Here is a 12577-nt window from a genome sequence, read left to right on the forward strand (position 1 = left end):
GCTGTTGTAAATAATGCTGCAATAAACATAGGGTTGCATATATGTTTTCGAATTAATGTTTTCATATTCTTTGGGGAAATACCCAGTAATGGAATTACTTGACCATATGCTTCCATTTTTTACTTCCTGAGGAACCTCCATACTGTTTTGCAGAGCGGCTGCACAAGTTTGCATCCCCACCGACAGTGCACACGGGTTCCTTTTTCTCCACATCCTTGCCAACACTAGGGAAGGTTTGAGGCTTGCCCCCTGTATCTTTGTGCGGCAGCCTTCACACTCAGTGTCTCGGTGATGGGCTCTGCTGTGCGTTGGACAGGTGAACTTGGGTTCGGTCACACTGGCATGAAATAGGAGGGCGTACAAGCAGGAAGACAAGAAAGATGAGATGAGGAGATCTAAAGCGGGGCTGTGGGAAGGAGCCCCAGTCTCCGGGCCCACAGGGCAGACGGGGGGCTACAAAAGAGGAGTGCGAATGGTCGGGTGGCAGGACTTTGGCCTGGCACGGCCCCCAGAACTCACATCTCGGGGAAGCCAGCGACAGCTGGGTGAGGCCAGGGGGCCTTTGCTGCTGGACCAGTGTAAGCCTCAATTAGGGCCGACTTATCCATCCAGATCCCAAATACCATCCTTATGGTATTTGGCCCTTATGAGGGCCCTTCAAAATGACACGAAAAGGTCACAGGAGAAGAAATGCAAAAGGCTCCTAACACTTGAAAAGTACCCAGTTTTGGGGCACCTGGGTGGCTCAGTCATTGAACGTCTGCCTTCGGCTCAGGTCATGATCCCAGGGTCCTGGGATCGGGCCCCGCATCGGGCTCCCTGCTCCGCGGGAAGCCTGCTTCTCCCTCTCCCACTCCCCCTGCCTGTGTTCCCTCTCTGGCTGTCTCTCTCCCTGTCAAATAAATAAATAAAATCCTAAAAAAAAAAAAAAGTACCCAGTTTTATTCTAAAAATGTAAATCCCCAGGGAAACCAGCATGAGAATCCGCTCTGTCCCCATCAGCCCGCCACAGTCAAGCTTCTCAGCACAGAGCATACACGTGCATGTCATGTTATGAGCTCAAGTGCGTCCTTCCCCCCACACCCCTATGTCGAAGTCCTAACCCTCCCCCCCCCCGCCCCCGTGGGCCCTAATCCAATCTGACTGGCGTCCTTAGAAGAGAGATTAGGACCCACAGAGAGACACAGAGGTGTCTCACATGTGCCGGGGAAAAAACCATGTGAGGACACAGGGAGAAGGTGGCCATCTGCGAGCCCAGGAGAGAGGCCTCGGGAGAAGCCAACCTTGCCAACACCTCAATCTTGGACTTCCAGACTCCAGAACTGCGAGAAAATGAGTTTGTTGTTTAAACTCCCCGCTACGCCACCCCTGTCTGTGGTATGGCACCCCAAGCACACTAACAAAAGCAATCCACAAGTGTTAAGGACAATCTCCACAGACAGCAATGTGGTGATATCTAGCGAAAAAGGGCATGGGATCGCAGAATCAGACCTTTAAATGCGGAGGACAAACTGCTGGCTGCCAGAGGGAAAGGGGGTGGGGGATGGGCAAAATGGGCGAAGGGGAGTGGGAGGTACAGGCTTCCAGTTCCGGAATGAGAAAGTGACGGGGAAGAAAGGCACAGCATATGGAATACAGTCCATGATACCGTAATGGCATTGGGTGATGACAGATGGTGGCTACCTTTGTGAACATAGCATGATGTATAGAGTTGTCGAATCACTACCCCGTATGCCTGAGACTGGTATAACATTGTGTGTCCACTAAAAAACCCGAACAAAACAAAAACCCCACCAACTTTAATAAATAAATTTTGGGGGGCGCCTTGTTCCCGCAGCTGGGGATTCACCGGGAGGGCAGCTGGAGGCTGACTCTTTCACTGCCTGGAAGGACACTCCAGAATGAGGATGTAGGAACCTGACACATCAAAACTGAAATCCTGCAACGAGCCCCAAGATCAGGAGGCAGGTCCAGGGAACACAGAAGAAATGTCAGACCATCAGCTAAAGCGAGTCCACCTCCCAGACTTGAAGAGAGAAGCCTCCCACCTAGCCCAGGGCTTTGTTTCAAGCCCCCTTCCATCATTGTCAGGGATGTCATCACAGTCAGTTGGCGGGGGAGGGGGGGTGCTACACCTGGGGGTGAACCCATTGCTTCCTACCCAGGATTCCAGATGTCAGTAGAGTCCTGGACCGACGTCTTTTCTTCCGTGTGGTTGAACTGCCTCACTCAGACACACCTCGTTTTTGTTAGGTAGCCTGGGACAGGTGCACAGCTGACATGTTTTACCTCCCCACAAGAGTGCTATTTTGGTTAGGCATGAAATCTCCTGTGGGGAAACCCATTGTCCTCAGCGTTATTTTTCTATTCTAGCCCTCCTGTTCCAAGAGATAGAGACATTTGATTCCCAGACAGAAATGGCTACAGGGATGCAACTGGGTACTGGCTTCTCCAATTTAGATCGTGCCATACACCGAGGGGTATTAGGGACAGGGTTAAGCCTTGCCCTAAAAAACGTCGAATACCATGAGCTGAGTAGGAGGCTGGAGGACGTCGGAAGGTTCCTGACGCCGCCAACATCCCCACGCCTAGGGGTCTTTGCTCAGGTGTCAGGAATTCTCGCATAAGTGCAGTTGAACTCGATTTGCAATTTTCCAACACTCCTAGGACACGTGTTTTCATTCACCGAGATGGGAGTACCCTCCAACCAGTGCTCCTTCTCCAAGGTCTGATCTCAGCCCCGTGGGACTCTCCTCGGGGTTTTGGAGGCAGCAGTACCCCCCTCAGAAGTCTGACTTCCACAGAGCGTCCCCTCCAGCACCTACATTTGGAGAATTCCAATTTCCTCCCTTGGTCCACCCCCACCCCCCAAGCCCTAGGGTGAATGGCTGTCTCTGTGATAATCCGGGCGTCCTCTGCCTATGGAGTTCTATAATGCCCAGTGACCAATTCTGAACGTTTGGATGATGAGATGATGATGGTGATGATGATGGGGCCCAATGCAGGGTGTGAACCCATGACCCCCGAGATCAAGGCCTGAGCCGAGATCAAGAGTGGGATGCTAAACCAACTGAGCCACCCAGGCGCCCCACCATTTCTTTATATGAAATTCTCTCCGTTAAAGTAACTGCTGTGGGCTCTGTCACACAGACAAATCCAGCTGATAGACGCGGTGGCTTATGCCACAACCCTATAACCCCACCGTTTGTTCTTACGCTGAAACCGCACTGGAAGACGGGGGTGCTTGTTAAGTCTTGTATGTTTTCCAGACTTCAAAAACCATTACCACAGCCCTTCCAACATCATCCATATCCTTTAGTAGTTTGCCATCCTAATGGATTTCTTAACATCTTGTTGCCCCAGTAACAATGTTATATATTGACTTGTTCTCTGTGAGGTTGTTTTGATTAACTATGGTGAGGGTTCCCGGGACATACTTTTATTACATACATATAATACGACAGTGTGATAAAACCAATCATTCTTGGTTTCTTACTCAAGAGTCTGAGTCTTCATGATTTTTTTTTAGGATTTTATTTATTTATTTAGAGAGAGAGAGTGCAAGTTGGGGGAGGAACAGAGGGAGAGGGACAAGCAGACTCCATGCTGAGTGTGAGTTGGACACAGGACTCCATCTCAGACCCTGAAATCATGATCTGGGCCGAAATCATGAGTCAGATGCGTGGGGCGCCTGGGTGGCTCAGTCATTGAGTGACTGCCTTCGGCTCAGGTCATGGTCCCGGGGTCCTGGGATCGAGCCCTGTGTTGGGCTCCCTGCTCCGCGGGAAGCCTGCTTCTCCCTCTCCCACTCCCCCCTGCTTGTGTTCCCTCTCTCGAGGTGTCTCTCTCTGTCAAATAAATAAATAAAATCTTAAACAAAAAAAGAGTTGGATGCTTAACCAACTGAGCCACCCAGGCACCACAAGTCTTCTTTATATTTACAAGACCAATGACATTTGCTGATTTGAAGTTGATTTGTTTTTCTTCAGGCTATTGAATTTGCAGATCTCTTTATATATGCTGCATTTTAGTCTTCTCTTGATTAGATCGGCTCCACCTGAGAAGCAGCACTGCCAAGGACATCCGATGTCCTACCCCTGCAGAGCTCCTCCAGGAGTCAGAAACAAGAGACTGAGGCAAGAAAGGATGAAGAAGGACAAGTCAGAAACGAAGAATGGATCTTTATTGCTAATCTTCTGGCTGCCAACCATCAGCCCCCCTTCCAGACTCCTCAGGGAATGTTGGAAATACGAAGCAGCATAAAAAGATGGACTTCTGGGGGAGGCTTCGGGATTTGTTTGTTGACCATCTGCTCCAGGATGTTCAGGATGGGACCGTGGGTCTCCTGGAACAGATCAGAACCCAGGAAAGCCTCCACTCGCTCACGCCATGCTGCCAGTCTCGGCCGTCCCTCAAACAGGTCATAGCCGACAGCCACAGGCTGCAGGGGCAAGGATGGGAAAGTGACAGTGATACTGAGGCCCCAATACCAGAACCACCAGCACAGGTGTCAGGTCCCCTACCCAACCCCCACGTGAGGCCCAGCGACTCGTGGCCAGCCTTGGGACCCGAGAGCACCAGCATGAAACACCACACCCAGGAGGGAAGCAGAAGTTCAGGGCAAGAGCACCAGTTCGGACAGAAACTTGCTCTGTGATTCTGGGCAAATTCCTAGCTGGCTCTAGGCCTGCCTCAGTGTTTCCGTCTAGTGAGGGTGGCGAGAGGAGGGATGCCGCCCACAGGTGCTGCTCCACCCGCCAAGCTCACACCTGCAGCAGCTCCTCCAGCGCCATGAGGTCGGCCAGCGACACCTGCTGGCCTGTGAGGAAGGCCCGGTCCTCCAGAAACTTGTCCTCCAGCTGCTGCAGCATCCGGGCCATGGTGGTCCTGTTCCGCTCCACCTTCTCCTCAGGCACGTGGACCCCGATGAGTGGTGCCAACACCTGACGGGCAGAGGGTGGGCTCAGCCTGTGCTCCCTGCCTCCCCCCAGGTCCCGGACAGTCAACAACCCGCAGATGGCTCTCCTCACCTTGGTCCACAAGGGCACGCCAAAGACGCCACGGATGGAGTCAGCATGCCAGCCCAGGTACTCGTGGACCCGAGCACGGGCCCAAAGGTCAGATGGGTACCAGTGGTCCGCCGTCTGGTACTTAGAGCTCAGGTAGATCAGGATGGCGGAGCTAGAGGTAAGGGCGGGAGCCGTGGCTGTGAGGATCCTGGTTCGTGGCCTTTTTCCTCAGCAGCTCCCATCCCTCAGTGGGGCCCTGGGGCTTCTCTGTACTTGATGGCCTCAACTCCGCAGCTCCCCTGGGCAGTGCCTCCTCCCTCTCCCCTGATGGTACCCTCCCGAGTCTCCTTCCTTTGCTGTCTCAAGCATGGACGCTTGGCCAGACCGTGCGCTTTGCCCTTTAAGAGGCTCATCTCCGTGGTACTACAGCAGCGCCTGTGCGGTGGAGATTTGTTATCCCATTTGCATGTGAGGAAGCTAAGGTTCAGAAGAATTTAGTGACTTGTCCGAGGCCACACAGCTCAGAAAAGGCTCTCTGGGCCTCTGGAATCTTGCACCAAATCCCCTGCATGTCCAAGTGTATGGGTTGGGGACCAGGAGGGGAAGCACGTCCTCACGTCTGTCGTGGGTCCCCTCTGACAGGTCCCCCGGCCATCACGCCTGAGCTGCCTGACCTTTTGTCCTCTACCTGCCTGGTGGCCGGCCCTCACCATGAGTTGTCCCCTCAGGCCCTGGCCGACTCTAGAGAGTGGCCTGAGGAGTCAGGAGAGGACCCTTCAGCTTCCATGTGTTGACCCTGTTCTCTGTCCACCTGGACAAATGCCCCCATGTCCTCTTCTATGCCCCTCAGTCTGGGGGTGAGGAGGCCCTGGGGTCCAGAAGAGGAGGCTGAAGACAAGAGAGGTACAGAGCTATGTTGCATCAGCTTCCAGGCATCCCGGTCACCCCCACCCCCTGTCACCAGCACCAAGTCCGCTCTCACCACACGCCTCCCTCTGCCCTCAGCTGCCACATGGGGTCTAAGAGCGCACACAGTGGGACAGCCAGAGGCCGGGGGGCTGGGGGCTTAGGGGAACGGAGGGAAGGAGAGCACCTTTCAGTCAAGATGAAGTCACCATCCTTGAGGGCAGGCACTTGCCACAGCTTATTACTCTGGAACAACTCCTTGCTCGGGAGCTGCCCTGTGGAGCAAGAAGTTTTGCCCCTTCAGGGCAAGAACCACAGCCGCTGTGCCCTCCCTCTCCCTTCCCCAGCCAGAACCCCCAGGCCAGGCTGGGCGAAAAGAAATAGCTGGGGTTGTGGGGAGAGCTGTGCGGGGCCACGGCCGGGCCTTGGGGCCAGGAATGGGGATGGCCTCCCTGCCCTGCCACCTCCCAGGGCGGCTGAGGGGTTTTGGTGGCATGGCCAGGTGCTCCCGATGAGTGAAAGGGAGTTTTGCGGCCGGACCAGGGTGAGCAGGGGGAAGGGAGGCAAAGAGGCGAGGCTCAGCAATTTCCACCTCTAAACTCTCACATGGTGGCCAGCTCCTCAGGGTCTTTAGGGCCTTAGGACTTCAAATACAGGCTTTCAAGGCAGGAACTGTGAACATCCAGTTCAGTATTTACTCCCCCATCCCACAGAGTAGAAGTAACATTATCCTCCTTCTCAGAGGGGAAAGCTAAGTAGGGTTCGGAGAGGTCTTGCCACCCGTCCAAGGCCACACAGCAGAGGACAGTCTCTGGTGGGAGATACCAGAGTAGAACAAAGGCAAAACAAACGTAGATAAAGTTGAATTTCCTTACACCTTGCAGCCCTGTGATAGATACCTGAGACAGGCAGAGTGTGACATTCCTCCAAGAATTCACAACTGCCTTAGTGTTAAGGCTTTGCTAGAGGCAAAAAGCAACCTTAGCTCAACAATAGCTAGAATTCCAGGGTCCTGTTAGTCTTCTTTAAATCTCTTTAGGGACTCCCTTTGTCTCTACTCACCCCCCAATTCCAAAATACATAATCGGTTGCATCTTCCAAGCCAGTGCAATTCTTTCTCCCTACGTCCCTGAGCCTTAATAAAAGCACTTTTTTTTTTTTTTAAGATTTTTTTATTTTAGGGACGGCTGGGTGGCTCAGTCGGTTAAGCGTCTGCCCTCGGCTCAGGTCATGACCCCAGGGTCCTGGGATCGAGTCCCACATCGGACTCCCTGCTCAGCGGGGAACCTGCTTCTCGCTCTGCCTCTGCCTGCCGCTCCCTCTGTTTGTGCTCTCTCTCTCTCTCGCTCACATAGAAATAAATTTTTAAAATCTTAAAAAAAAAAAGACTTATTTATTTTAGAGGGAGAGAGAGCACGCACCCGAGCGGCAGAGGCAGAGGAAGAGGGAGAGAGAATATCAGACTCCACACTGTGCTTGGATCTTATGACCTAATCTTAAAAAAAAAAAGACTTATTTATTTTAGAGGGAGAGAGAGCACGCACCCGAGCGGCAGAGGCAGAGGAAGAGGGAGAGAGAATATCAGACTCCACACTGTGCTTGGATCTTATGACCTGAGCCTAAACCAAGGGCCCAACACATTCAACTGACTGAACCACCCAATCCCTGAGAGTTTCTGGATTTCAGAGGGTTCGGGTAGAGAAAAGTTAAATGCTTCAAGGTGTTCACAAAGGAATATTTTATCATATTTCTGTATATCATGGATATCTTAAAGTTTCCTTAATCTAGAAGAGTGAAACAGAGAACCAGCAACGTTTCAGACAAGAGTCACAAAAACTATCATCATCTTCCTCAGTTCATTTAGTCCTGTAATTAATTCTTGTTCAGTTTGAATCCAGCTTTTTTAGTTAGTTCTGGAAATTCTTGTCCATTTTGGTTCTATGATTTTAAAAATATCAAAAGCCTGTGTTTGTCAAAAGCCCTTTTAAAGATTTTATGTATCTATTTGAGAGAGAGACAGAGAGAGCACAGGAGTCAGGGGAGGGGCAGAGGGAGAAGCAGACTCCCTGCTGAGCAGGGAGCCCGATGCGGGGCTCGATCCCAGGACCCTGGAGTCATGACCTGAACCCAAGGCAGATGCTTAACCGACTGAACCACCCCGGCATTCCCCAGTGTACTTTTAATTTATTTATTTATTTGACAGAGAGAGAGAGAGAGAGCAAGAGCAGAAACACAAGCAGGGGGAGTGGGAGAGGGAGAAGCAGTCTCCCTGCTGAGCAGGGAACCCATGTGGAGCTCGATCCCAGGACCCTGGGACCATGACCTGAGCCGAAGGCAGAGGCTTAACAACTGAGCCACCCTGGCGCCCCCACGTTTATAATGTTTATGCTCTTTTGGCTCGCACTTTTTTTTTTTAAGATTTTATTTATTTATTTGACAGAGAGAGAGACAGTGAGAGAAGGAACACAGGCAGGGGGAATGGGAGAGGGAGAAGCAGGCTTCCCTCTGAGCAGGGAGCCCGATGCGGGGCTCAATCCCAGGACCCTGGGATCATGACCTGAGTCGAAGGCAGACGCTTTAACAACTGAGACGCTTTAACAACTGAGCCACCCAGGCACCCCTCCAAAAGGATTTTCATATGTTAGAGTAGACATACAGGATTCTGACGGTCTGGCTATTGTCGAGCTAAGGTTGCTTTTTACCTCTAGTAAAGCACTAACGTTAATGGATTCCAGAAATGGACTCTCAACTCATTATGGTCAAATAATCTTTGACAAATCAGGAAAAAACATCCAAGGGAAACAAGACACTCTCTTCAATAAATGGTACTGGGAAAATTGGACAGCTACATACAGAAGAATGAAACTCAACCATTCTCTTACACCACACACAAAGATAAACTCAAAATGGATGAAAGACCTCCATGTGAGACAGGAATCCATCAAAATCCTAGAGGAGAACATAGGCAGTAACCTCTTTGACACCGGCCACAGCAACTTCTTTCAAGACATGTCTCCAAAGGCAAGAGAAACAAAAGCAAAAATGAACTTTTGGGACTTCATCAAGATAAAAAGCTTCTTCTTCTTTTTTTTTTTTAAGATTTTATTTATTTATTTGACAGAGATAGAGAGAGCACAAGTAGGCAGAGAGGCAGGCAGAGGGAGAGGGAGAAGCAGGCTCTCCACCGAGCAGGGAGCCCGATGCGGGACTCGATCGTGGGACTCCAGGGTCATGACCTGAGCCGAATGCAGTCGCTTAACCAACTGAGCCACCCAGGCACCCAAGATAAAAAGCTTCTGCACAGCAAAGGAAACAGTCAACAAAACTAAGAGACAACCCACGGGATGGGAGAAGATATTTGCAAATGACATTACAGATAAAGGGCTGTATCCAAGATCTATAAAGAACTTCTCAAACTCAACACCCCAAAAAACAAATAATCCAGTCAAAAAATGGGCAGAAGACATGAACAGACACTTCTCCGAAGAAGACATACAAATGGCTAACAGAGGGGCGCCTGGGTGGCTCAGTCGTTAAGCGTCTGCCTTCAGCTCAGGTCATGATCCCGAGGTCCTGGGATTGAGTCCCGTATCAAGCTCCCTGCTCGGCAGGGAGTCTGCTTCTCCTTCTGACCCTCCCTCTCCCATGTACTTTCTCTCTCTCTCATTCTCTCTCTCTCTTAAATAAATAAAATCTTTTTAAAAATATTTTATTTATTTATTTGACCGTGAGAGAGCGCGAGAGAGGGAACACAAGCGGGGGAGAGGGAGAGGGAGAGGCAGGCTTCCCGCCGAGCAGGGAGCCCGATGTGCGGTTCGAACCCAGGGATCATGACCTGAGCGGAAGGCTGACGCTTAACGACTGAGCCACCCAGGGGCCCCTCTAGCCCAGTCTTTGAGAGTAACCCAGCCCTCTGACCGGGACCCAAGCAGGTGGATCAGAAGGCTTCCCTGGGATACTTGAAGTTGGAATTCAGGAGAGAGGAGGGAAACGTGGGCATCATCAATGATGCGGGAAACAAAGGCAGAAGAAAAATTATTAAATTTACTTAGAGCCCGCTGACAAGTGTTTGAAATAGGCAGAGTGACATTCCTCTAGGAACTCAACTGCCTCAATGTTAATATCTTGCTAAGGGCAAAAGGCAATCCTAGCCTGACCGCCCCCCCCCCCACCTTCCCTGGGATCCTGTAAGTCTACTTTAACATATAAAAATTCCTTTAAAATTTTCCTTAATCTCTGGAGCGCCTGGGTGGCTCAGTCTGTTAGGCGTCTGCCTTCGGATCAGGTCATGGTCCCAGGGTCCTGGGATCGAGCCCCGCGTCGGGCTCCCTCCTTCATGGGGAGTCTGCTCCTCCCTCTCCCACTCCCCCTGCTTGTGTTCCCTCTCTCGCTGTGTCTCTCTCTCTCAAATAAATAAACAAAATCTTTTTAAAAATTTTTCCTTTATCTCTAAACCCCCCCAAGACATGTGTTGGGAATCACCGCCCAAGCATACGGCCTACCGATATACATCGGAAGGGTCCCGTGATTAAGGTTTTATAAGATGGCAATAAATGACATTTTCCCAAAATAGCTAGCCCCCTCAAGGTCCTGGAAACCTTTGCTTCCAAATTCCTTAGAAACATGCTATCCCTAACCCCCTTCCAAATTGAAAGTCTATAATGGACCATTCCTCATGCCCCCAGTGCAGCTCTTTTTGCACCAAAGACATCTCAAGAATTCTTTCTTGGCTGTTGGCTTTGAACCCTAACATCTTTCCTACAGCATATGGCACCCAACATGGGGCTTTGAGTCCAGAGTCTCATCTGACTCTGAGCCTCGGTGCCAACATGGTGAGTACTTACTTCCTCTTCTCTTCCTTTATTTTCATTTCAGGGGCTTTTCAAGTAGTACAGTCTTTTTTTTTTTTTTTTTTTTAAGGATTTTATTTATTTATTTGAGAGAGAGAATGAGACAGAGAGAGCATGAGAGGGGGGCACACTCCACCAACGGAGCCAGCCAGGCTCCCCTAGAAGTCCTGTTTTGTTCTTTTTCATGTCTGCCGTGTCATTTCAATAGTCTTTTTATTCCTTGCTCTTGTTTTAAAATTTATTTATCTATGGGGTGCCTGGGTGGTTCATTCAGTTAAACGTCCGACTCTTGATTTCAGCTCAGGTCATGATCTCAGGGTTGTGAGATGGAGCCCTGCGTGGGGGTCTGTGCTGGGCATGGAGCTTGCTTAAGAGTCTCTCTCCCTCTCCCTCTGCCCCCCTCCACCCCTGCCGCACTCTGTCCCTCAAAAAAAAAAAAAAAAAGCTACTTGTTTTTTAGAAGTCTTTTTTTTATTCCGTACTTTAGTAAAACCACTTTTTTGCAGCCAAGATGTCTCAGGAATTCTTTCTTGGCCTTCAGCTTCGAACCCTCAAGTCTTTCCTACATCCATGAGCTGGGGCCGCTGGTGGGTTGGTCACAATTGCAAGCTCGCTAGGCAGGCTGGCCTGAGAGAAAGCAGCTTAGTCACAGAAAAGGAAAGTGGGGGAGAAAAGCAGCTTCTGATCCCGGTTCCTCTGTGGACCAGCTGTACCTCTCCCCTCCTTTTGCTTAGACCAGTTGGCACTGAGTTTCTGTCCCTTCTAAGGAAACGAATTCTAGCAGTCAGCAAGGAGTTCCAGGGGGGTCCAGTGCAAAGTGTTCAAGATGTGTGGCCTGGTTTCTTCTTCCTGCTCTCAGTATAATATGTGAGCAGAGAGATTAATTGAGGGAAGAACTGTCGAGCAGAAGATGAACCTGAAAGTCTATAAGGGGCTTAAGATGCTTGATGATCTGGAGGAATCCTCAGCCTACCCAGATTGCAAGGGCCCCTAAAATTAGGAGACTCACTGTCAGGAAAGCACAACTCTGCCTCTGTCCTGGAAGTCACTGTCGAGTTTGATCCATGCACACCTAGGCTTCTTTGGGCTTCAGGTGTGTGGAGGGTGTGGTGTGGGGGGAGGTGGCAGTGCTGAGAGGGTATACGGTGGTGTTGGGGGGTGTATTTGTAGGTGGGGGGGCGTGGTGCGTGGGTGCGTGTGTACATGTAAACACACACACACACACACACACACACACACACACACTTGTGCTGGGAGCATGGAGGGCACAGTCCAAAAAACCTGAGTTTAAATCCTGACTCTGTGGGCGCCTGGGTGGCTCAGTTGGTTAAGCGACTGCCTTCGGCTCAGGTCACGATCCTGGAGTCCCTGGATCGAGTCCCGCATCGGGCTCCCTGCTCAGCAGGGAGTCTGCTTCTCCCTCTGACCCTCCCCCCTCTCATGTGCTTTCTCTCTCTCTCATTCTCTCTCTCAAGCAAAATAAAATAAAATAAATCTTTAAAAAAGCCTGACTCTGTCGCTCATTAACTACGTGACCTGGGGCATGTCATGAACTTCTTTGAATCCTGGTGTCCTTTGCTGTCAAATGTGATCGTTCCTCCACTCGGACTTGGGTCTAAGACATAATTTTCAAAATATCTGTATAAAATCACTGAGCCCTGTGCCTGTTAGATGTTAGCTGCGCTCATTTTCATATTTGCTACAAAGTCCATCTACCTGTAATTTGAACAGCTGTGTAATGTTCCATCAGGCAGATAGGGATTTGCTATATGGGCCTGATAGAGTGATATTTGTTATGGCACTAAATTTAAC

The 12577-nt window shown here is 50.5% G+C and overlaps 1 protein-coding gene across 1 annotated transcript; it reads right to left on the reverse strand.

Moving 5' to 3' along the window:
• Positions 1-4165: 4165 nt before the first annotated feature.
• LOC113913064 (glutathione S-transferase theta-2B-like) lies at positions 4166-6997 on the reverse strand. Its single transcript, XM_035723865.1, has 5 exons — positions 6978-6997; positions 6103-6213; positions 5031-5181; positions 4770-4943; positions 4166-4441 (listed from the first exon to the last, which is right to left on the reverse strand). The coding sequence occupies exons 1-5, from the start codon at positions 6995-6997 to the stop codon at positions 4232-4234; spliced, it is 666 nt and encodes a 221-aa protein (XP_035579758.1). The 3' UTR covers positions 4166-4231.
• Positions 6998-12577: the final 5580 nt, after the last annotated feature.

The sequence above is a fragment of the Zalophus californianus genome, chromosome 14, assembly GCF_009762305.2.
Source record: "Zalophus californianus isolate mZalCal1 chromosome 14, mZalCal1.pri.v2, whole genome shotgun sequence".
Classification (NCBI taxonomy): domain Eukaryota; kingdom Metazoa; phylum Chordata; class Mammalia; order Carnivora; family Otariidae; genus Zalophus; species Zalophus californianus.